Source organism: Schizophyllum commune (genome assembly GCF_000143185.2).
Source record: "Schizophyllum commune H4-8 unplaced genomic scaffold SCHCOscaffold_2, whole genome shotgun sequence".
In the NCBI taxonomy this organism is placed as follows: domain Eukaryota; kingdom Fungi; phylum Basidiomycota; class Agaricomycetes; order Agaricales; family Schizophyllaceae; genus Schizophyllum; species Schizophyllum commune.
In genome coordinates this window covers 3376079-3399966 of record NW_026089539.1, presented here as the reverse complement: position 1 = coordinate 3399966, position 23888 = coordinate 3376079, and the positions used below count along the sequence as shown (strand labels likewise).

General features: G+C 56.0%; 9 protein-coding genes across 9 annotated transcripts; 4 read left to right on the top strand and 5 right to left on the bottom strand.

The window, feature by feature from the left end:
• Positions 1 to 829: 829 nt before the first annotated feature.
• Positions 830 to 1263, bottom strand: SCHCODRAFT_02490361 (uncharacterized protein; the record flags this gene model as incomplete). The annotated part of the gene is made up of 3 exons (XM_050342926.1): positions 830 to 939; positions 992 to 1146; positions 1211 to 1263. 3 exons carry the CDS (start codon positions 1261 to 1263, stop codon positions 830 to 832), a joined length of 318 nt encoding a protein of 105 aa, XP_050202475.1.
• A 1678-nt stretch (positions 1264 to 2941) lies between these two features.
• Positions 2942 to 3343, bottom strand: SCHCODRAFT_02613114 (uncharacterized protein). The gene has a single exon (XM_050344579.1). It carries the CDS (start codon positions 3329 to 3331, stop codon positions 3026 to 3028), a length of 306 nt encoding a protein of 101 aa, XP_050202474.1. The 5' UTR covers positions 3332 to 3343; the 3' UTR covers positions 2942 to 3025.
• Positions 3344 to 3359: 16 nt separating this feature from the next.
• SCHCODRAFT_02173469 (uncharacterized protein) lies at positions 3360 to 6525 on the bottom strand. The gene is made up of 6 exons (XM_050341974.1): positions 6021 to 6525; positions 4993 to 5969; positions 4729 to 4944; positions 4292 to 4680; positions 3808 to 4243; positions 3360 to 3755 (listed from the first exon to the last, which is right to left on the bottom strand). Exons 1-6 carry the CDS (start codon positions 6388 to 6390, stop codon positions 3516 to 3518), a joined length of 2628 nt encoding a protein of 875 aa, XP_050202473.1. The 5' UTR covers positions 6391 to 6525; the 3' UTR covers positions 3360 to 3515.
• A 421-nt stretch (positions 6526 to 6946) lies between these two features.
• On the top strand, positions 6947 to 8877 carry SCHCODRAFT_02613111 (guanine nucleotide binding protein beta subunit 2). Its single transcript, XM_003037011.2, has 6 exons — positions 6947 to 7125; positions 7176 to 7351; positions 7407 to 7887; positions 7941 to 8072; positions 8124 to 8436; positions 8485 to 8877. Exons 2-6 carry the CDS (start codon positions 7240 to 7242, stop codon positions 8494 to 8496), a joined length of 1050 nt encoding a protein of 349 aa, XP_003037057.1. The 5' UTR covers positions 6947 to 7125; positions 7176 to 7239; the 3' UTR covers positions 8497 to 8877.
• A 1483-nt stretch (positions 8878 to 10360) lies between these two features.
• Positions 10361 to 12387, top strand: SCHCODRAFT_02173401 (uncharacterized protein). Its single transcript, XM_050341973.1, has one exon. The coding sequence runs from the start codon at positions 10846 to 10848 to the stop codon at positions 12007 to 12009; it is 1164 nt and encodes a 387-aa protein (XP_050202472.1). The 5' UTR covers positions 10361 to 10845; the 3' UTR covers positions 12010 to 12387.
• Positions 12388 to 12708: 321 nt separating this feature from the next.
• On the bottom strand, positions 12709 to 14644 carry SCHCODRAFT_02613102 (S-adenosyl-L-methionine-dependent methyltransferase). Its single transcript, XM_003038373.2, has 7 exons — positions 14259 to 14644; positions 14083 to 14209; positions 13962 to 14033; positions 13892 to 13912; positions 13758 to 13842; positions 13353 to 13706; positions 12709 to 13293 (listed from the first exon to the last, which is right to left on the bottom strand). The coding sequence occupies exons 1-7, from the start codon at positions 14620 to 14622 to the stop codon at positions 13123 to 13125; spliced, it is 1194 nt and encodes a 397-aa protein (XP_003038419.2). The 5' UTR covers positions 14623 to 14644; the 3' UTR covers positions 12709 to 13122.
• Positions 14645 to 17732: 3088 nt separating this feature from the next.
• Positions 17733 to 19450, top strand: SCHCODRAFT_01136024 (kinase-like protein; the record flags this gene model as incomplete). Its single annotated transcript, XM_003037013.2, has 6 exons — positions 17733 to 17851; positions 17911 to 18263; positions 18317 to 18412; positions 18465 to 18583; positions 18700 to 18901; positions 18977 to 19450. 6 exons carry the CDS (start codon positions 17733 to 17735, stop codon positions 19150 to 19152), a joined length of 1065 nt encoding a protein of 354 aa, XP_003037059.1. The 3' UTR covers positions 19153 to 19450.
• Positions 19451 to 19476: 26 nt separating this feature from the next.
• SCHCODRAFT_02488870 (kinase-like protein) lies at positions 19477 to 21065 on the top strand (the record flags this gene model as incomplete). Its single annotated transcript, XM_003037014.2, has 6 exons — positions 19477 to 19692; positions 20007 to 20098; positions 20152 to 20513; positions 20554 to 20646; positions 20698 to 20816; positions 20865 to 21065. The coding sequence occupies 6 exons, from the start codon at positions 19477 to 19479 to the stop codon at positions 21063 to 21065; spliced, it is 1083 nt and encodes a 360-aa protein (XP_003037060.1).
• A 630-nt stretch (positions 21066 to 21695) lies between these two features.
• Positions 21696 to 23365, bottom strand: SCHCODRAFT_02597107 (DUF292-domain-containing protein; the record flags this gene model as incomplete). The annotated part of the gene is made up of 8 exons (XM_003038374.2): positions 21696 to 21965; positions 22081 to 22179; positions 22266 to 22360; positions 22417 to 22451; positions 22501 to 22542; positions 22618 to 22708; positions 22840 to 22967; positions 23340 to 23365. 8 exons carry the CDS (start codon positions 23363 to 23365, stop codon positions 21696 to 21698), a joined length of 786 nt encoding a protein of 261 aa, XP_003038420.2.
• Positions 23366 to 23888: the final 523 nt, after the last annotated feature.

Genomic DNA, 23888 nt, shown 5'->3' with positions numbered 1-23888 from the left:
GGCAAGCATGGCGCATAGAAGAGCAAGGCGCAACCCAGCAGTGCGAGTGTGCGACGTAATCCACACCGAGAATCGCAGAGGAAGTGGGCTCAACTTTGAGGAGAGCTACGAGGATGGCGTCGGCAGGATCCATCTCGGTGAAGAAGCAGCGAGCGTGGATCCAGCAATGTGCAAGCCAGTGCGCCTCGGATCGTCCACGAGGACTCTATAAAAATATGACGATTTGTCGCAGGAACACCTGGAAGTAGCCAGTGGCAATTCGAATCTGCCAGCGTGCCGCCTTGCTTTCTGCTTCCTTGAGCTTACTGGATTAGATGTTGTTGAAGATGCTGGTCAGTCTGCGCTGCAAAAAAGTTAAGAAATAGAGGTAACTGGGGTTGAACCCGAGGTTTTGCCATCGACATCGTCTTCACATCGTCGTGGGAGGCAAGAAGGAGCGCGACCACGTGATAAACCAACAATGGACTTGCACTCCACGCGAAATTTCCTGACGGGGTTTCGCAGTAACATCAGGCCGGCGTTGTGGATGTCGCGGGCTTCTAAATCCCTGACCGCATCAGAATCGTACTGCCTGAGTGGACTGGCGAGATTGGCGATCTCAGCGGACGCCTTGGATCATTTTCCTTGCTCATGCCACCCTTTCCGATACTGTATGTCAATAGGGTAGAAAAGGCGAGAGTAATGCAATTAGACAGCATACTGACAAATCTAAGTGCAATATACAATTGTAAATATAAGCAATTAAGGGCATGACTCGAAGCCGGGGTAGTATAAAGCAGGCCAATGGCCACAGGCCGTCGAAAGCGTCAGGTCATCGACGCAGAACGGCTCAAGAGATCGAACCCTGATTGCGAAGAGCGTTTATGGCCTGACAGGCCGCCGCCTCGCGTGCGCTGTTTATACTGCTCCCCCTTCCAATGCCATAAACCTGGTTGTTGACTGGAGCGCATTAGCCGGTACCCAGCAGTGCAGTGACAATGAGTGAGCGTACGATAGATTGTTGACGTCCAGGTAAGGTTGTTGGGAGGGCCTGAGGTAATTTCCTCGTACCTCACGCTCATCTGCAAGCGAGGCGTGTACTTGTTGAGAGTGTGGCGATAGCCTACGACGGTGTTAGCCTTCGGAGAGACCAGGGAAATGAGCGGGCTGACTTGACATGGTGAGAAGGCGACGAAGGAGAGTACGATGAGATGGCTGGGACGTGACTCACTTTTTATACTTCTCCAGCGGGCTGCACAGCGCGAGTTGGTATGGAGAGCTCATAGTCTTTTACACCACAAGCTGTGTTTAACGACGTTGTCGGCGAGGTCAATTCACGCCCAAGCAGCGAATGGGACAATGGCAAGGACTTGGACCCGTTCGATGACTCACCTCAGATCCCCAGATCGTTTACATCCGCGAAGGGCGCCGCAGACAAGACACTGAGATGCACCGAATAAGCAGTGGGGAGCGTCGCGAAAATGGAGCACGACCACGGCGAGTTACGGCTCCGACGCAGTCGCTACCACTCTCATTGGATGGAGAAAAAAACGAGGCCGTAAACACAGGTTTCCATGGTGTTCGCTCGCGCGTAGAGGTCCAGGGATTTTCGTCCGGTAATTCAGCCACTCAACCTGGCGCTCCGGAGGCGACGCAGAACGTGCTTTCCTAGGACGCCCGTGTTCCGCGCGGACGGCAACCCGTGTTATCACCGCGGTCGACGCCGATGGGGGGTCGCTATGATCATCGCGCGGATCGCTCAGTTGACCGGCAGCCATGGACGATTGCCGATCGCAGTCAGCGCTGACAGCAACCGAGTCAAGGCCTGTACAAATTCTATCATCAGTTGGTCACCAGAGTGAGCTCCTTCCGAGATATGACGGTACTTTGCCAGTCCAAAGGACCGGCACGTACTTTGTACTGCTGTGCACACTGTGAGTTAAGCGCCGTGAGCGCTTACAATAGCAGCCGAGCATTATGTTGCATAGCCTGCCAGGAAAACGATATCAGCCGCAAAGACGTACACAAGGACAGACTCCCCACCCATCTACAGTAGCTGCGTGGGCAACGGGGCTTTGAGAGCACCGTCTTGACCGAGCCTTCACACCCAGTACGAAGTTGAACATGTCACGTGCCACTTGTGCGCCTCCCGTCAAGATTATCGCCCCAGATTCAGCCCGGTAAACAAGGACTGTGCATCTGGTCAAAAGGTGTACTGATATGCTTTTCGAAGGCGAGACGTATAGATCTTTGGCAGACAACGCATACCGGTGGTTTTTGGGAAGAGTACGGCCGCCGACGGAGATGAAAGACGAAAGCTGAGTGCTCTGGCAAGATGGCATGCGCGACACCGAGCGCATTGTCGGTTACCCACATCCCGGCGTCTTTCTCGAGTTCGACGCAGGCGCAGTTAGGAGGTTCGAAAACTGCGTCAGGGCAATAACCAGCGACTGTTGGCGCGTCAGCCTGCACGCGCTCGCCTTCAAGATGCCGCGGAAGAGGAGTGTTGGCCAGCATTACCAATGGCTCGGGCCTGGCCCACGAGCGAGTAACGCGTCCTCTCAACTTCGTCAAAAGAGATCAAGTCCCGGAGAAGATCCTGAACGGGAAGGACGGCTTCCTACGCGTTCATTCGCAGAGTCGATGCGAGACATTCATTGAGCTTACGCGGTGACAGCCCAAACGACGAAGTTTTGAGAGCATGGCTTCAAGGCTTCCCTCGCACTGAAGGTATACGCAAGTTTTCCCACCAGGGCCTCTGACAACGCCTAGACCAGTGTTGCGCGGACACGTGGAATTCCATTGTCTGTGACTGGCGTCACGGATGTCGGACAATGGCGCGTGACGGACAATTGTCCATCGCCGATTAAGGAAGGTGCGTTGTCCAACGGCGCCGCCAAGGCGCCGTCGCCGCATCCCGCGCATTTGACGGGTTTGTATAGGGCCCCCTTGTGTCGTGTAGCTAGGATACAGCCATATGTGCCGAGAAATGAAGCATAATAGCAATGAATGACCAAAAAAAACTCCGAAATAAGTCTAAGTCGTATTACATGCGGGGAACCAACCGCTCTTCCATGCCAGAGAACCCGAGTACATCTTCAACTGTCTCGTCAACATCAAATACATCCTCCTCGTCCTCTTCCCCTGCCGCATCCAAGTCCAGCAAGTTATGAAGTTCCAGTTCTTCATCAAGCGAGCGCTTGGCATCATTCTCGAGTAGCGTAGTCCAGCCCTTCTTTGTGAAATCGAAGAGGTCGCATATCGAGGTGACTGCGGAGTCGGACTGCCATGGCAAATCCTCGAAAGCGTCATCCTCATCATTCCTACCAGCCTGCTGGAACGCCTCCACCATGCTAGAGAACTGTCCCCCTCGATTCTGTCTGGAAGCCGTGATTGGGACATCATCATAGGGGAGCAGATCATCTGCAGCGTCAGGCGCTTCTGGAAGAAGGGGAGGACGAGGAGGTGGGGCTGCCAGGCCTCGATCTGCGCTCTCGTGCTGCTCGAAGTGCCGCTTCAGCCGAGGTTTTAGCTCCTTATCGCGGGTGTGCTCGTCCCGGATATGCATCTTGAGCTCGGCGAGCCTCTCCAAGGTGTCCTTTCCCAGGCGGTTGCGGCGCTTCGTGAGGATGTTCCCGAAAGTGCTGAAAAGTCGCTCGCATGACGCTGAATTTGCGGTCATCGAGTGGATGTGAAGAGCGAGTCGAACCAGAGGTGCTGGTGAGGACGTAGCCGATGTGAAGCCTTTCCAGATCACAGTCGGGTCTGGCAGGCGCCTCTGCGGAGTATGAGGTCAGCACCATTTCTATTGATTATGAATCGAAATACCTCGGCGAGAGCGTCGGCTCTCAGCGATTCCACGAAGTCAGGCAACGAAGCATAGAAATTTGCATTGTTGAGATAGGAAATGAGTTCGTTGTACAGGGAGGCGGGAGCGCTGTCACCTCCGAAGAAGCGGATGTAGAGTTTCTTGACGAGGGGATATATGTTGTTTGGGATGGTCATTCTGGAGCAAAACGGAGCGGTGCGATAGAATGGGTTGAGGATGATGGCGATGATGAAGACGATCTGGTCGCACTTCGACCAGCGGGTCTCGATGCTAGCAATGATCGCCTTTGACCCGTGCGCATCAGTCTCCTGCATCTTCTGGGAGTTATAGAGAATGACGAGGCGGCCGAGCGTGAGCAGAACAGAGTCCAGGGTGCAGTGCGTGGATTGAGTGATGTTTGAGGCGATAGCGAGAGGCTCGGTCATGACGGTCATTCTGGCGTTGTTTATGAGATGAGCACCACACGCATCGAATAGAGCGTACCGAAGGACATCGTGCCAGAACTCGCCGCTGTTGATAAGCGCTATCATCTTCTTCGCCTTCTCCTTCGCCTCTTTCTTGCCCTTGATAATACATGACTTCCCTCCTAGCTGCTCCGCGTCGTACTTGTCTTTTGCGATGACGTTCTCGATTACCTTGCGCAGCTGCAGCAGTCGGGAGAAGGCAAGATAGTGTGAGGTCCAACGCGTTAGACACGCACGGATGATGGTGAGTACGGTTGGAGGCGGAGGTTTTGCATCGAGCTGAAATTGACGGATGAGACCAAGGAGCAGGGACTTGCTTCGCAGCCAAGTGATGAGCTCTTCGGCCTGCGTCGAAGAAGCAGCAACATCGGAATCTGAGTCGAAGTAATCGCCAACTACAAGCTGGATCTATATTGTGTGAATATTGCGGGAAATCATGATAATCAAATAACTGACCTGGTGGGCGTAGCAGTCGGGGAGGACTAGCCCAGGAAAGCGTTTGGCCAATATACTGCGAGCCTTTCGGGACTCTCCTGATGCGTCCGTGCATATGGCTATGACATCAACACCATACTTCTCCTTACACTCCTTGACTGCTGCTTCGAGAAGCTCAGCTAGGTGCTCGGCGCTTCGGGGTTCAGATGTTCCATCATGGACACGAACAGTATAAACCTAACGGCACTTAATCATCAACATTTGAAGGGGCTTCATTTGACATACCTTCCCATCAACAGTGATCATAAAAGCGAGGAGGTATCGTCCATCGACCCCCGTCCAACCATCTTCCTGCAGTGTCCCTGACTTCCCTTGAGTTTCCGCACGCATTCGCTTATGAACACGGTCAATTGCCGCGGGAAGGAGCGAGCGCACGAGTTGGTGTCTCGATGGATTACGCGCGCCAGGAAGAAACATCGCTAGTCCGCGTATCCAGACCGGGTTGTCAACCCATGATAGTTGGAAGCCGCAGGACGCCGTGAGGTCGACAATCCATTCTTCGAACATCTCTTGCTCCTTTGGAGAGAACATGACCATGAATTTCTTCGGGTCGAAGAGAGGTGGCGGCGCAGGAGCCGGTGCGGGAATGGGCATGGGCACGGGTGGCAGTGGTAAGGTTGGGCCCTGCATATTGGGCATCGAAGTAGAGTGCTGAAGTCGGTTGTATGATGAATGAGCTAGAAAGGATGCCGCCGCTGCACCTGGCGTGAGAGGGGAGGGGGAATGCGAGAAGTCTGGGGCGTAATGATCACCACTAGACGCGCTAGACATGGCGCTAGGAGTGGGTGAAGCTGGGAAGACATGAGAAGCGCTGTCAGATGCGCCAGACATTGCGGCCGAAGTGACATTTGTTTGCGAGGGGACGGGCGAGTTAAGCGAAACAGTTGGGCCTAGCGAAGACACGGAGATCGGAGGAGGGGGCTGAGGCGCAGGCGCACAGAGAAAGCCTGAGGGCGCAAAGGAGGCGGCAGTGGGTTGCTGCGCGTCCTGCGCTTGAAGCTGCTGTCTCCGCATCTCGAGGTATTCATTCGAGCACTTCAGGCCTGTGGCCTTATCCTCGCCCGCTAGCATCCTCACCACTGATGATTGGTATGGACAGTGGAGGAGATGGTTGACGATCGTCGTGCGATCTGACCGGATCGAGCCATATCTTCCGACAGTGCTGCCGACAGAAGTCTTGCCCGCAGCGTTCAGAGTCCAAACTTGATGCTGGTCAGAATCAAGAGAGTATCAACCAATTTATGATCACGCACGCCAATGCTGGATCTCCTCCTCCGTCCGAGCTGTCTGGCGCGCACCACTGGCGACCTGGGTGACATCTGCTTGCTTCTCGATGGCTACGTGATGTGCTAAGCACTGCCGACAGTATATTCGCAATTTATTGCTTTGAAATAGTTCAGAGTCTCGTGTAGCTCCGGGCTTGTACCCAGGGGGGTCATGAAAGTATTGCCTCCAGTATATGCGATTGGACATGACGGCGACAGAGGTGGCGGACGAAGGGAACTTTGTATCACTGCCTATCTGAGAACCATCAATCGAAGTCGGCCGTCCTATTCTCTGTATTCCACAAAATGCGAAGCTTCTAGCAGCCCAGTGTGATAGAGGGGACATATACGATCTCATAAGTGAGCTTAGAATTCCTTAAATCATCAGCGCGCCTTCAATCGAGACACCACAAGCACGAGTGGCGCGCCAGCGGAGGCGTGTGAATTCGCCGGTAATTGCCGGTGCCCGCCCCCGGGTCCGTGGGACCAGCACGTGATGGACAAGACAATTGGAATCGCCAACGGAATTCCACGGGCGGAACATCAAACGGACATTGTCCACCGCCAAATTCCACTGTCCGCGCAACACTGGCCTAGACCGCGCGCCTTTGAGTGTTTGCACACGGAAGACGGTGAAGTGGACCCTGTACTTTCCGAAGCTAGGAGTTCCTTCCGAAAAGAGGTGGCGTCCGTAAGGGGAGTAATACTGTGGCAAACACCATAGACATTGTTGAGCAGCTCAAAGACACAGCAGCTGGGCAGTATAGTCGTCTGTCCCCACGAAACAGTTGAACTTGTGCAAGAGGTCCGAAGAGGCGCGTGCCACGTGCACCGGCGCGATTGCCATTTAGGGGCGAATTTGAAGCTCCGCCCCAAGTTGGATCACGCCGTCGTCCGCTCGTTCCTCCGTCGCCCAGACCGTCCTCGCCGCCGTTCGCGCTCGTTTCTCGTCGTCGTCACCGTCGTGGACGTTGGACGCTCTTTGCGACCGTCTTCTGTCCTCCCCATTCTTGTTAAGCAGCCAGGGCTCATCTCCGACGCTCTGCGTTAGCTCTCCTTTCGTACTGTCACAGTTTTCTACGGTCTTCAACTCGTGAGTGCCTTCATCTGCGGCAGGAAGCACCCAATGGACAATACAAACAGCTCGTACTCATAAGCGCCCCTCAAGCACTAGTCCAGTCGCTTATCATTTCCTTATTCCGCCGACATGTCGCAAAACCAAGGTGATATACAGGAGCGCATAGCCGCCGCCCGCCGCGAGGCGGAAAGCCTGAAGGAGAAGATCAGGGCAAAGAAGGAATCGTCGGCGGACACCAGCCGTGCGTAGCAGTCGCACGCAGATCAAGCGCACGTTGACTAATCACGTCGATACAGTGCGCGCCATGGCAGCCGAGGTCGACGCGTTGCCTCGCATCGTTATGCGTCCGCGACGGGCCCTGAGGGGGCATCTCGCCAAGATCTACGCGATGCACTGGGCCGCCGACCGGAGACACTTGGTGTCCGCCTCGCAAGATGGAAAGCTCATCGTCTGGGACGCGTACACTACGAACAAGGTTCACGCCATCCCGCTCCGCTCCAGCTGGGTCATGACCTGCGCATACTCCCCGTCCGGCAACTTCGTCGCCTGCGGTGGTCTCGACAACATCTGCTCCATTTACAACCTCCAAAACAAGGAAGGGAACAGTGTCAGGGGTGCTCGTGAGCTGAGCGCGCACTCTGGCTACTTGAGTTGCTGCCGCTTCCTCAACGACCGCCAAATCGTGACCAGCTCAGGTGACATGACCTGCATGCTCTGGGACATCGAAGCGGGTGTCCGCGTCGTGGAGTTCAGCGACCACACAGGAGACGTGATGAGGTGATTGTTCTGACTACATATGGTAACCAGGGTCTGACCGGAGTTTTCTCCAGCCTCTCCCTCGGCCCCAACCAGAACATCTTTGTGTCTGGCGCTTGCGACGCCACCGCGAAGATTTGGGACATCCGTAGCGGTCGCGCTACTCAGACCTTCACTGGCCATGAGTCCGACATCAACGCCGTACAGTACGTTGCCGTACTGTGATCCCTTCCGAATGCTACTAACGTTTCTTTTAGATTCTTCCCTAACGGCGACGCGTTTGCCACCGGCTCCGACGATGCTTCTTGCCGTCTCTTCGACCTCCGGGCCGACCGCGAGCTGAACACGTTCACTCACGACAACATCTTGTGCGGTATCACCTCCGTCGCTTTCTCCATCTCGGGTCGCATTCTCTTTGGTGGTTATGATGACTGGACTTGCAATGTTTGGGATACCCTTAAGGGCGAGCGTGTGGGTGTGTTGACAGGCCACGAAAACCGTGTCAGCTGCTTGGGTGTCAGCTCGGACGGCATGGCTCTCTGCACGGGTAGTTGGGATAGCACTCTCAGGGTACGTGTTCTGTCATCATCCATTCGATATATGCTGACCATTCTGTAGGTTTGGGCCTAAACTCCAAGCTGTTGTATATGTACACCTGGATGCCCACCCCTTTGATTTCCCGCCGTTGTAGAGATCCCCGCTGTCATCCGACTTTGGCGCAGTGGCCTGTCCGACTTGTATGAGATCTATACCCACCTGCGAGCCCCCATCCACGATGCAAGGACGCCTCGAGTCGGTCGTTACTCACTTTCTAAGCCCCTTCCACCTTGATCCCCCTACGTAACTTGTGTCTTATATATCCCGTCACTTTGACCTGTCTTTATGCTTCTCCTTTCTTCAGATGCTTCTGATTAACGTATATAGGGCCAATCCGTATCTCACTTATTCGGCGGAATATAGCATACGATAAACGCAGCTTGAGCTTATGGAGACTGGCAGTTCGACTTCGGACCTGAACTTGATAGCACGTGCATCATCATGGCCACGTCGCGGTTGACCGGAGGACGCGCCGAGCTTCCGGCGCGCATCTCACCGTCGACGTCGACGGGCAGCTCATTGCACGACTTGTTCCCCGCGTTCATCATAACAGTCGCTCGCAATGTCTGAGGATGATCGTGCCGCCAAGGCTGCGAGGGCAAAGGCATTGGTAGACGGTCATCTCGGCGGTAGTCTGAGCGCAACTGACGGGTTTCCCGACTTAGCTGGCCAAACGACAGAAACAGAAGAAGGGAGGCGCAGGCGCTGCGGGACTGATGAGCCCACCATCGAGGTCGACGACACCAGCTCTGTCCGAGCCTCCGGGAGAGGATGAGAAGCGGGACGTAGCTGATCTGTGCGTGAATAGCACCGTACCATGTTCCGCTCACTGACATCGGACCGCTTGTGGCGCGCAGGTTTGGAGGGAAGGATGATTCCGACTCCTCCTGGATTACCTCTATGCCCCGCGCACCGTCCCCGGCGTCCGGGCGCGCCGGGTCACCGGCCTCCACATCCCATTCCCCTCGGTCAAGCGCGGTCCTCAGTCCTTCCATATCCCATGAGAAGGAGCTAGCGCTGCAGCGGCATATCGCGTCATTGGAGGCCGAGAAGGATGGGCTGCTTGCTCAGCTCCGACGCTTTGAAGGAATAGACGCCCGTGAGTGGGTAGTTCCGATCACCCGTTCCCCCTCACTGACGCAAGTATGCCAGACTTAAAGCAGGTTGAGACGGCGTTATCTCAAGAGCGCGAGAGCAATCAGTCCCTGAGTGAACAAGTAAAGCGCTTGCAGGATGAGCGAGACAACGCGTCGCGTACAATCCAGGAGACGCGTACCGCTTTGGAGGCCCAACAATCACGCGCCGCCGCTCTCGAGAAGGACCTTCAATCCTCGCAGTCCGAGAAGGAGACACTATCTCAGAGCCTGGAGCGAACGAAAGCTCAGTACGATAATCAGCTTTCCGAGGAGCGGAAGAAGCTGCAAGCGGCCGAAGAGCGGCTCAAGCACGCGCAGAGTGAACAGGGCAAGTCTGCACGAGCCTACCAACAAACTTCGACCCAGCTCGACGAAGAGCGTGCGCGTGCTCGTACTCTCGAGAACAAGACCCAGCGACTGGAGGCGGAGATTACCGACATGAAGCAGAATAATCAGCAGACCATCAACCTTCTCGTTTCCGAGAAGGCGTCCCTCACGGCGGAACTCGAACGCCTCGAGGGGATCGAAGCTGGTGCGTCAGCAAATATTCTGCCGCCGCCGGGGAGGGTCTGAATTACTCTGCAGCTTCACATGAACTCCGTGAGGAACTTGAGCAAGAACGCCTTCGAGTAGCGTCCCTTTCGGAGGAAGTCCATACAGCGGATGAGCGCATACGAGATATCACAAGTGCACTCAGCACGTCGCAGGGCGCCGAGAAGGAGCTCGCGGACAGGTGTCGAGACCAGGTAATGTTCTTTATGCTAGTATGACATGCGCCCTTCTGACGTCGTCCACAGGAACGCCAGTTGCAATTGGCTCAGGCGTCAGTCGCTGAGCTTACGAAGGAGTCCAATCAGCACAAGCGGCGTGTGCGCGAATTGGAGGAACAGATTGAGGCCGATGACCGAGCCGAGCGTCTGGAGGAGTCTCTGAAGAATGCGCAGAACCGCGCCGACGAGCTGGAATTCCAGTTGACCAAATTGAAACAGGTATATCATCTTGTTCTTCATATCCATGGCCACGATAATTATAATCTACCCGTTAGACGCATTCCACCTTGAAGGCAGAGCGGGATGACCTCAGCACCAAGGTCCACACCGCCCAGCAGGCAGAGGCCGAGTGGAAATCGAAGCACGACGCCTTGCAGCAGCAGTTCGATGACGCGACGCAGCAGCTCGAAGAGAACGCCTCCCAAAGTCTTTCGCTGACTCAAGAGAAGGCGACGCTGCAGACCGAACTGGAAAGCATGCAGCAAGCCATCGTACAGCTTCAGGAACGCCTCACCCAGGCCGCTACCGAGCTCACTGCGTCCGCGCGCCAGCTGCAGGCTGCCCAGACCGAAGCCCGGAATGCCAACCGCCGGGCGGAGGAGGCAGAGAAGATGCAGCAAGACCTGCAGGCGGAAGGCACGTCGCTCATGCGCTCGCTTGACGAGATGCGGCCGAAGCTAGTCGAGCTGACTGGTGCGAAACTCGAGCTAGTGGACAAAATTGACAGCCTCGAGCGCGCCATCCACGCGAAGGAGGACACGATTTCGCAGCTGGAGGCGACGCTCGAAGATGTACGCGCTGAGCATTCGAAGGCCGCGAAGCAGCTCTCGGACGTCACTTCGACGAGGGAGAAGGAGGCAATGTCGACGCAGGAAATGAACGCTGAGCTGCAGCGCGGCTATACTCAGCTTCAGGAAGAGCTGGAGTCCGCGCTGGAGAGCGTGCGCACACTCGAGGCGGAGCGCGCTGTTAACCATCAGGAAGCTTCGCGTAGGCTCGCGGATATGAGTCTCTTGTCGCAATCTTCGCAGGAACTGCTGGAGGAGCTCGAGACGCTTCGGACAGAATTAGACGAGCGACGCAATGTTCAGGTGAGCCCGCTCTTTTCGCATCCCGTGCTCTGCACCCTGGCTCAATTCCCACCCAGCAGGAGGAACATGATATCTTCGCACGCGCACAGAACGAGCTGGAAGCCTTGCGTCAGGAAGTTGCGGCGAAGGACCAGGAATTGGAGCGTTTGCGTGATTCCCTTACCTCCCCCTCGGACGCCGTCGCCCCCAACTCGCTCGGCGACGAGGTGCTCGAGTCTGCCCGCCAACTTGACCTTTCTGCTGCCCATCAACGCATCCGCTCGCTCGAGGACGCGCTATACACCGCCGACGCGCGCTCCCACAACCTCCAACGACACATCGCCACCCTCGAGCAGCAGCTCGCCGGCCGCGCCGCCGTCGCCCACCGCGCCATATCCCCGCCCACCGCGCGCGCCTCCTTCTCCTCCAGCCGCGGCAACGCGCCCACGCTCTCCGTCATCTCCCCCCTCGACGAGGGCCTCAGCCCGGAGACGCGGCACAAGCGGCACGTCAGTCTCAGCATGCTCAAGGCGCGCATGGAGAGCGAGCGCGCTGCGGCGGCGGCGATAGACGGCGGCTCGCGCCCCGGCACGCCCTCGCAGCGGCGTGCGCACCGCCCGCAGTTCTTGGACGAGAACCACATCTTCTGGTGCAGCGCGTGCAAGGGGGATCTGGTCATTCTGTGAGCCTAGTACGACGAGGAGAACGGACCCGCGCATCGTTCGCGGGAGAAGGCCGACGTCTCCCGCGCGTCGCTCCCTACCTATTTATCCTATATACCGCTATGGACCTCTCGCATGTCTCTGGGACCTTGCCATCGATGCTATACCTCGCTTTTCGTCCTGGAAAAATTGAACGAACTGATCCTGATTTTCGACGTCGGCATGACGTCGCCTGTTCTTTCGCCTAAGACCGCCTTCGCGCACTTCCATAAAAATTGCACCGAGGTCAGCTGGCGACAGCCGTTGAACACAAGACTGAGCATGCCTTTAATTCACCCGGATTGGCTAGAAAAAGGCTGACGCAGACTGCACAAAAACTGCCTATTCTGGTAACCCGAGGACGGAAGCAATTTAGATGTTTCGGCATTTGCCGATTCCCTTGTTCTGCAACTTTATGGCCCTTGGGGTGTCGGCGCGCTTACGAGGCCTCCCCTTAGATGTGATTGGGTTTGCCTCCGCATGTTCTTCCGAGAGGATAAAGGTACGGAAATGATCGTGAGGGTTGGACAGGCGGGCTCATATAAACCCTCCTAGGCTTCTTTCCTTCCGGCAGGACCAGTCGACGAGTGGCACAAGAGTCCGACTTCAAGAGGGTTCAGTCAGTTGGTATAGAGGCGCAAGCACAGCTGCGAGCTCGACGAGCCGCATATTATATTCTTTGTTGGCCAGCCGAGGTAGATAGTAGTCAGTATCTCGGTCGGACACGCCAGTGAGTATCGTACAAACAGCTGGGAATTAGAGGAAAAACGTCCTGTACGGTACTTGTATGCAGGTGCAAGATGATGTATGTATGTATGCAAATTGGTGATGGACAAGATGATGGGACAAGCGACAGCAATTCGAAAGCAAGAGCCACTGACCATAATGGAGGTCGAGCGACAAGATAGGTGTACAACAGCAGGGATGGGCGACCCATTATGGGCATAGCAAGAAGCATCGGGAGGGAGAAAGGCGGCCGCAACTACGCGCGCGGCTGAGGGTGTTTCCTCGTCGCGTACACGTACTGACACCGGATGTAGATGGGTGTCCGCGCCTCCATGAGCTCCCGAATGGCGTTCTGCTCAATTTGATTGAGCAACGCCTCCGGCATGCCACTTCCGAGGAGCAGCGGCCGCCCAGAGCGCATGAACTCCTGCGTGCCCTCGTCAGTGTCGGCCGCAACGCGTGACTGAGAGTAGAGTGAGGACTCACCAGGATATCCTCCCGCATGCAAAGTCCCATCTGCCGCCAGAAGGGATCGCTCAAGAAGGGGGACGACGGTACCCAGAACTCGCGGTAGACGACGTTCTCGAAGCGCCGGTGTTCGCGTACCCAGTCATGTAGGTGGGTCGCAGCGTCGACGGCACCTCCTCGGTTCTTCGCCGCGTCGCGAAGGAAGGCCAACCACTGTGGCCACCAGGGAGCCCGGATATTTCCGTCGACGGACGGTTCTATACGTTTATGATGCTCGTCGTAACCACAGAAGTCGAACTCCATGATATCCAGCAGCCCCCCTGGCCGCAGGACGCGGCTGATGTGTTCGATTAGGCCGTGATAGTCTTTAATCTGGGTGGCACGGGCGTCGGTATTAGATACCGCAAGACGTGAGACACGTACCCCAGATGAGATGAGTCGGGCGTGTACGACGTTGAAGTCGCCGTAAAAGTGCTCGAGGCCGAGGTTGACATCGTCGACTTCGCTTCTGGATGATGGTGAGGAACGACGTGATGGGTGGCACAAATGATTCGTACCTGCAATTTGGTGGCATTGTACTGTAGGAATGTCAGGAACTGTCGACGACGGTCGACCAGAAGGACTCACGTCGATTGCATGGGAACGAGATCGACGGCAACACAGCTGCTATTCGGGTACTCGCGGGCGACCTCCATTATCCTAGATGCGGGTAAGACTTTGGCATGAATGCCGAGCTGGGCGCACGCACCAGCTACCACTTCCGCATCCAAGATCGAGGCAGGCCTTAGGCTCGCCAGGCGTGTTGTCCCGCATCACATCGTCGAAGGGGGGTGGATACTTGCCCATGATGACCTTGAACATCTCGTGCTGTTTATCTGCGCAGTCTAATTAGTAGACGATCGCGACCCTAGCGCGATCACGCACCTAGCCGCTCGTACTCCTCGTCGTCAGCAGGGAGAGAGTAGATGTCCGAGTAGTTGTTCAGCCCGCGCCCGTATTCGTGGCGATAAGCTTGCCGTCGGAGTGAGCTGGTCATGGACCAGACGGAGGGTGCGGGAGAGGCTGAGCGCATTGAAGCGTCATCCTGGGGGTGCGTGGTGTGGGAGGAAACGGAGCTGGGTCCCGCAGAGAAGGGGGGGAAGGAGGTGACGGACATGGCATCGTCCTCGCAGTCGTCGTCGGAGAGGTCCGACATGGGGCTAAGGTAGCGGATGGGCCGCCGTGTGGGCGGGCCTGCCGAGTCGACGGCGTCGGGGAGGAGCGACGAGGAGCGACCCCAGGCGCTCATGGTGGTGGACGGAGGCAAGAATAAATATCGACGAGCGCGAGGGCGCCAACGTTTATAATCAACTAAGCGGCGGACGAGATGCCTTCGACCGACCAACAGTGCTTCCGCCCCGATCGTGCTCTTGCCCCATTAGGAAGATCGGATATATCCCTTCCTCCCGTCGTCAACGTCCCCCACGCTCATCGTCCGGCCCCCGCGCGTTCATTATGCGCAATTTCGCGGTCTTGAAGCCGCCGGATGCTCCCCCAGGCGCAGGAGTACCTTGCTCGCCTCTGGAAATTGTCAGGAGCACCCAACGCCACAGCGTAATGTCTCTCCAGTCACTCGGCTCGCTCCGACATCAGGCGACATCGTCTTTTCCGCCGGTGCCGACTCCGTGCCAACAAATGCTGTCGGCGTTGCGAGTCGCATCTCATTTGTTGCGGCCCACGATGATGATAAGCACATGGCAACTTTATTGCTATTGTCCGAGTACGTACTTGCTCCTTCATCAGGTGCAAGCGCAAGTCCCGCTTTCAGATCCTCTCCGGCTTGACCTTGTTCTTGGCTGAGCCCGGTTTGTGACTCTGCCCCTAACTCTCGTCTCTTTTGCGCCTTCGTCCGCTCGGCGCAATTCAACGGAGGCATCGCGTCCAGCACAAATATCTACCGCCGCACCCTGCTCGGCCAACCTCGACCCCCCGAGTCTCGGTGTTCGAAGCAGCGAGGTGAGGTTTATGACCTCTTCCGCGGCGATGGTTTCCCTCTCCACCGCCGCCGATACCGCCTAAGCGCCGGCTCGCCTCGCCCTTGAGGTCAACTGAAAGCGCGTCCCTTCCGGGCCTTACTGAGCACGCGACGCGTTCTTCCCGCCCTGTACGTTCTCCTCCACCGCTATACGACACAGACCCTTCTCCCAATGCCCGCGCTACCTTCTCCCACTGCCACCTTCGCCTCATCGAACTCTCCGCTGGGTAGGTTGACTGTGAAATCTGCGCGCGCCCACGGCGACCCACTCGACCCGCGAGCTTCCCTGCGCGACTCCGGCGTCTGGAAGAAAGGCGCTCGCGCACGATGCTGGGCTTATGGACGCTCTTCCGGGGGTCTCCTGACACTTTCGGTAGTCTCAAAGCGCCGCATGGGGGGCTGCGCAGCGACAGCCTGAGCTATGACCCTCACCGTGCGGGCGAATCCCTCCGCTCCCATCGGCGTGCGCGATCCACTTCTCGCCTTCCTCGTCGTCTGCGACATCGCACAGTCGCATGCGCTCGCTTGCTTTAGCGAGGGAAACAATGTGCGTGGGCTGGGAGCGTGCGTCGTGCCGCGCGTTGCCGAATGGTGATGAGGGCATGCAGGCAGACTTGCCGGCGGGTCATTCAGAACGCCTTCGTCTGCCGATGGGGCGTGCTCTTCCTTTGCCGCATTGGTGCGCCCCATTGTCCTTCTCGAGACGGCAGCGCGACCGCCGAGGGGCATCAGGCTTCAGTAAATGGGCCCGGCCCGTTATTACCGCCTTTGCTGCATCGTGGCCTTCGTGAAGTCGGACCGTCCCGTCGAAGGCTCTCATGCGTGCGGGCCGTCTTTCAACGTCCAAGCACGGCGTCTTCCGGGTGCATTCATTTCAGTATTTGCTAGCATGAATTCTCCTTGCTCTTGGCCTTCCTTCACGAATTTCCCAATGCCACAATTTATCCTTCTTTGCGTCCTCGTCGGCAGAGTACTCGATATATTTTGCCGTATACTCGAGGCCTTCTCCATTCACTGCGCGGGTGCTGAGCGGCGACGCTAGGTAACTCTGGGTAGAAATGAGGGTACTCCGTCTGCAGACGTCGGCCTATATAGGCTTCTAGTACAGCGCGGAGTTGCTCGTTCTTATGAAGGCGACGGTGATTTCTCTGCTTCTCGAATGAAGTGTGTTTCTGTTCTGCACATCGCCGTAAAGCCGTCGACCACGACAAGGGAAGCTTCATAGAAACCCCAAAGTGAAGCTGTTGTGGGCGTCGCCTTGTAACGGAAGGTTGTCGGTGCCGAGGGTGGTGAGCGCTCTTCCGGATCGACATACTTCTGAAAGAAAAGAAGAAGGGAAGATATCAGCTGAAAACGGCAGAGCTGCGCTCAAGTAATCTCGCAATTGAGTAGCAAAGACGAGCGAAAATGCTGGAACGGCGGTGCAAGCTGGGATCTTCCGCCTATAGATTTGTACAAGCTATGGAAAGCAAACAAGGCGCAGCCGTTGGTTCCCAGTGAAACAATAGATGCGAATGCACGCTTACGCCGCCTGATAGAGAATAGACGTAAGTCGCGCTACGTCATTGATGCGCAAGAGCTTGCGTAGAGGGTAGAGCGGTAGATGAAGAGATGAGTATAACCTGACGCTGAGAAGTAGCCTGATGCTGTGAACCCATGTAAGCGCCACCACATCGTCGACGTACTAGGGACCGTCATCTGAGCGCGGCCCCTCGGACAGTGTATTCAGTGCGCGCAGTAGATGAAGCACTTCCTCTTCATCTCGTCACAAGCATAGAAAGACGAGAGAACAACAAGAAGAAGGCAGATGGCCAGAAGAGCACGAGACGAGAGTTAGGAACTCTATGCACGAGAGACCGTGGTATCCAGGCGTGCGAAGTCCGCGGTCGTCGCTACATGTGGGCCTTGGGCGTGAGATGGTCGCTTTGTCTGTGGGAAAGGTCACAGAGGCCATGAGAGCGCGGAGGAATGGTCCATTCGAGGCAGATCGGCGTATGCGAATCGGGCGAAATTATAGCTTCACAAGAGATTGGCTGGCAGATGCCAACATCCCTGTATGGTTCTCTCATGTTTGGAGCAAGACCTGGAGACAAGAGAGTACTTTTCAGCCCGCCAGAGTCTACGCAGGATGAGCGTAGGATGCAAGAGGGAAGCCGGGCCGGAGGCGGATCAATACACTTTGGTTCCGAGGCCAATGGTCACGTGCTAAAACCTCACCTCGTTCGAACCTCGACCTCGACCGCAACGCGGTCAGGCAAAAGCATCGTCATTAGAACTTCAGTACAAGGGAGTAGTAAGCCAGCCCCTTTAACTGGATGCAGGTTCTCTACTCGGGTATCAGGCGTCTGGCCGGGCCTGTCCTTTTTAGAATGGGCTATTCCACGATGTCGCCAATCTGTCTCGACTTTGCGCCCGAGGTGACGCTGAATTCCCGATATGAGATTGTCAAGGGACTTGGGCGCGGGACGCGCTCGACGGTATGGCTGGCGAACGATACGACAAGGTACGTCCAAGCACGACGAGTCAGTTTGTATCAAAGTCTTATTTACATACTCGGTCCAGTCCCGGCGCGCAGGTGGCCATAAAATGCCTCAGAAACGATGTCACGGCCGGCCAAGGGAGCGCAACCTACGAACTCGAAGTGCTAGAAGCTATTTGTAAGAAGACGGCAGCTACGCACAGCGAGACTGTCGGACCTTCCCGCGTGCTCCAGCTGCTCGACCATTTCGTGCTGGACAATGAGACGTCCGGCCAGCATTTATGTTTCGTCACCAAACCGCTCGGAATGAATTTGCTGGAAGTGCAGAAGGCGTTTCCGGGGCGGCGGATGCCTGTGCCTCTCGTCCAGCACGTGGTGAAGCAGCTCCTTGAGGGGCTTGCTTTCATTCATGATGATTGTCGGGTCGTGCATACGGGTAAGGTCGTCCGCTGAGTTATCTACTTCGACCTCCTTGACGCGCTTCCGCAGATATCAAGCAAGATAACATCATGTTCGACAATTTCGGCGATGAGAGCGGGGAATTATCCGACGCGGTCAACGTCGTCTTAGCCGACTTTGACACGGGTCAGTAGTCCGACTCGCTGTCCATCCTCTCCTTACTCACGCAGCTTTCAAGCCGTACCAGAACACGGAGACCGTAAACAATTAATCCAGCCGCAGGACCTTCGCGCCCCGGAAGTCCTCATGGGTTGCGACTGGGGTACGTCGGCGGATATTTGGAACATGGGCTGCATCGTACGTCTCAAGAACCTTCAATTTCCCTCGCGCCATTTGCTCCTCTCGCGGTACACGTCGCATATCCATCCCTCACTCCTTGTCTTTCCCTCGCTGCTTACTCCCCATCCCCACAGACCTTCGAACTCATCACCGGGTGCCGCCTCTTTCGACACGAACCACTAGAAAGCGACAAAGGCCACACCACCCCCGAACAAGGCCACTTCGCCATGATCGAGTCCTTCCTCGTCACTGACAGAAAAGACCTCGACGCGCGCATCCGCTTCTTGCAATATTTCAGCGATGGAGAGAACTTTGAGAAGTTTATTGATCGTGAACGTGAGTGCGGCTTCTAGAGATATTTGTGTAGTTCGACCTTGGACTTGTGTCGGTGGCTGACGTGCCACATTACAGGCGGCTACAATCTTCACGTCAGCTACGCCGACCAGGAGCCATTGGGCAAGATCCTTCGGGTCTACGACGTTTACGACGAGCAACTGGAGGACTTCTTGAGGTCCATGCTGCAAATTCATCCGGACGACCGCGCGTCTGCAAGGAAGCTCCTGAAGCACCCTTGGCTTTCCGCGTAGGTAGCCAGCTTTCCGCGCCGCAACCTCAGTTTGCGCTTCGCCACCTGGCTTTACACTCAGCTACCTGGATTACCGCATAGATCCTATACGTCGACCCCGGGCCCAAGCTACGTGCTCTCGCATATTCAACCCCCACTTACTCTTGTGTATACCAGCGCCCCCACTTCGATACCACACCATTACACCCTCACTGCATGATACCACCTCGCTGTATTGTCTTACCACCATCACTACAATCTCACTGTCACCGCTCTCCCCTCAATGATACAACAATTACATTCCATAAGGATATCCCTAGAGATATCGCTTCTTCGCCGCCACAAAATGTTTGCTCAGCGCCTCAAAACCGTCCTCGTTCGGAACCTTTGCTTTTGTTTCCGCCGCCTTCGCTTTCGTCGTCGCATCCTCCTTCTTCTCACCTCCTTCGCCGTCGCCTCTGGCGCCTTCGCGTTGGCGATGCGCAACTTCTCCGGCCCCTCAGTCTCCGTGCGCGAGACAAGAGTTGGTGGAAAGCGATACGGGCCGCGAAAGGCGTGCGAGGTTCGCGGCTGTCGCTACATGTGGGACTCGGGCGTGAGATGGTCGCCCCGTCCATGAGAGAGGTCACAGATGCCATGGGAGCGCGGGGGAATCGTTCATTCGAGGCACGGACACGAGGGAATTGGGTCGGAAGCGGATCAATACCTTTTGATCCCGGACTCGACGAGCACGTGCCGGACCTCACCTCGTTCAAACCTCGACGTTTTAACCCAGTATTACGCGAAATGGGACTCAGCTCATCGGTTTTACTAGATTCAGGTCCTCCACTCGGGCCTCAAGCATCTAATTTGGCCTGTGTCCATCTCCCTCTACAGCCTTCAGACCGCCTCAATGGTCGATACGACATCGTCGAGCGACTTGGCTCTGGGCAGCATTCCACTGTGTGGTTGGCGACAGATACGAGCGGGTACGTGCTGATACTTTTTCTCGGTGACCATCGGGGCTTCCCATGCTCTTCAGCCATGGTGTTCAGGTCGCCATCAAAGTGCTCACCAACGAGGTCACTGCACTGCAGGGCACCGTGGCTTACGAGCTTGACGTCCTGCAACGTATCCGAAAGGCGTCCCAGTCCTCAGTAGAGGTGGCTGGCTTCAAGCAAGTTCTGCAGCTTGTCGACCACTTCCGCGTAAACGGGCAGTATGGCGACCATCTTTGTCTCGTGACAAAGGTGCTCGGACAGGATCTTCTGAGCGTGCAGAGAGGTTACCCTGGCCGTCGCATCCCTGTACCCCTGGTCAAGCACATTGCTCGACACATGCTGCGAGCTCTTGCCTTCGTTCATGACACGTGCCACGTTGTGCATACTGGTCAGTTTGTCATGGGTACGTTCAAGTACTCGCGCTCTAAATGTTGCCGTTACAGACATCAAGCAGGACAACATTCTCTTCGATACGTATGGTATTTGCGCACCCGATCTGGTAGCGGCAGACGTGGTGCTGGCGGATTTTGACACAGGTCCGTCGTCGTGCTTTAATGTGGCCACCAAGGGCTTACATGTGCCGGTAGCCGTGCCCGAGGACGGGGATCACCAGCGTCTCATCCAACCAGAGGCTCTGCGTAGCCCTGAGGTAATCCTCGGCTGCTCATGGGGAGTCAAAGCAGACATATGGAATATGGGCTGCTTGGTACGTGACTAGGTTTTCGCACAAATATCGCCTATTCATTGCGCATAGATCTTCGAGTTACTCACGGGGAATCCCCTCTTCTCTCGCAAGCCTGCGCGGACGTCTACTGGCGAAAGTACTCCAGAGCAGGGTCACTTTGCAGCAATCTATGCTATTCTCGGCCAAGGTGAAGACTTCACGAAGCTGATCCAGTTCTTTTACTCGGGATCGAACTTTCACGAGTTCTTTGACATTCAAGGCAAGCGATGATGAACCCTGTGCACATTTATCTGCCTGACGAACCCTTCCAGAGTGTAAACGTCGCTACGCATTTGCCGACCAGCCGCTGGCGCAAGTTCTCGCCAGCTACAACGCTCATACGCCTGAGCTGGAAAGTTTTCTGAAGTCCATGCTCAGGATTCATCCTGACGATCGGTCTTCTGCGGCTGCACTGCTTCAGCATCCCTGGCTGCGTACCTGATCTCGTCTTTGGATCAGATGTATTGAGTGTTTGCTCAGTTCTGTTCGTGCGTGACATTCTCCGTACTTTCCGTAAACTGTACTATTTGGTTCCAAATGCGACGTTGCAAGAATCCAGCACGTTCACGATTCTGATGACGAGCAATTGGACGACTTGTTGAGGTCGGTGTTACAGACTTATACGATCGCGCGCCTGCGAGGGAGCTGCTGACGCACCCCTGGCTTTCCGCGTAGCTACCTGACTTTCCGCGCAGGAGCTCTGCATCGTCTACGAGATCCCAGCTATGTATTGCCGTATCATAACCCTCACTTCATGATGCCACACATTCGCAGCCCCGCTGCATTATATTAGCATCACTACTGCAATCGCATTGTCGTCGCTCAGGCTTTCCCCTTCTGACGGTCAAGATTCCGTCCCACCTATCGCTTCTTCAAGGCCGCGAAGCGCTTGCTCAACGCTTCGAAGTCGTCCTCGTCCGGAACCTTTGTCTTCGTCTCCGGCGGCTTCGCTTTCGTCGTCGCGTCCTCCTTCTTCTCACCCTCCTTCGCCTTCTCCTTAGCGATCCTCAGCTTCTCCGGCCCCTCGGCCTCCGTGGGCGGGATGGCCGGCAGACGCGGCGTCGACGAGCTTGACGAGGACCGGGTGCGCACGTCCGGGAGGTCGAGGTCTGCGAGGTCGTCGTCGGAAAGCTATAAAGAGCGCCGTAATATCAGCGTGTCGAACAATATGGGCGGAAGAGCCAAACGAGAATACCTTCACCCCTCCCTCATCATCGTCGTCATCGTCGCCCGGCTTGTCACTCACGGGCGGCGCCCACTCGACGGCGTACGCCTTTGCGATCTCGTGGAGGTAGCTGTCCACCAATTCGGCGGAGGGCATGAAGAGTTCGAGCTTTTTGACGACCTGGAAGAAGGGACGGGTCGAGATACAAGTCGGCCGCGACAATTGATGTAGCAGCCGCGGAAAAGGGCGTTGAGCGCGCCACTCACCCGCTCAGGAACACATCCATCCCGGTTCTCCATGACGGCGGCGGAGAATTCGCGCCCGTATTTGTGCATCAGTAAGTCGCGGAGGACGTGAAGTTCTGTAAACAATCTCTTTATTTATCCATGGCGGCAGTGAGCTTCGACAGTGGTGCACCTTTGAGCTCTGTTCTTGGCGCGGCATATATTATGCTATTTTGAATTTCAGTGCTAAGCAGCAAATCACGGACAATGTACGCACGCATGAACGCCTTCCGCAACTGCCGGGTCGGGCTCGCGGGTACTGGGAGGCGGTCAGTTGTCTTGAAGGAAAAGGGGATACGCAGGGAAGAGGATGGACGATACGGTATACACGTACTTCTGATCCAAAATCCCGAAACGAACGTGCACGAGCTCGCAGTAGAGCTCGAGCAGTTCGAGCAGTTCCATGTAGATGTCCTCATTGATTACTGCATCGCAGGTTAGCAAACCAAGCCAACACTGGAATGGGATAAGCGCGAAGGTGGTCGGCGAAGAAAGGATTGAATTGAGGTAAGAACGTCACCACTGGTGAGCAGTAGAGCTGGTAGAGCAAGCGTACCTGCTTCCGTCTTGATTCTTGCGGTCTCTACTTTGCCTCGCTCGAGTAATGTGGCGATGTCACGTCGCGTTGCCTTCGCCTGCGCTTCCTTCTTCTGCTGAAGACTGCGTAACCGCTGGACGGAGAGGCTATGAAGCGCCGATGAAACCGGAGATAGATAGTTGCACAAGATAAATGGAAGGAATGAAATGAGGTGAGAGGTAATTATCAGGATTTGTGCGACACCGTTTGAAAGAAATGAAAGGGATAGATGTATCAGCGGTGAAGGCTGTGAAGAGCGAGGGTTTCCGGCGTACCGCAATTGTACCTATTGCACCCGATGAGTAAGATACTTTCTGTCTGCGCTGATAAGACCTCACTTTTGCTTTCGCCGAGTTCCAGGGTGCCATCGTGTGCGAATCGAATGGTGGTGCGCGCCAACCTGCGAGTGGGGGAGCCAGGCACGGGATCCGGCTGATTCGGTCCGAGGTCCCATGACGCGTGTTCTCACGGTCACTCACCTTCGTTGCTTGACTTCAACCTTCATTCTGGTATGTCGGAGAGGTTACTCTGGTCTATTCATCTCATCGGGGCACCTCTGACGCACCTCTTACAGTGTACGGCACCTTGGTGGCGGGCATTACGCGACTACACAATGTCAACGAACGGATAGAATGTCCCCAGCACCCTTCCGCATGACAATGTCGCATCCTTTGCGGTTTTTCTCAGCGTGCGTGGGTCAATGCAACCTCAATCGATGCACCGCCCGCCAATACCCCATACGCTTATTAGATGCTCTTCTGTGACGCGGTACTCGTAGGAGCTGTGCGCAATCAATGCAAAACGGCGTACACCCGAGGCTTGGCTCTCCGTGCGTCGAGCGCAACTCCCTACCCGTGTTCTTTGTCACAAAAGCATAGTCAGTCGGGCTAAGACGCATTGGCGGTGCGTATTCTCACAGCTGTCCGCAGCCTTAGGGCTATATAGGACGGAATATTAGCGGGACACAGAAGTGACCCCTCGGGGGAATCGATGGCAGGCATATGTAAAATTGGGCCATCGTGTCGATT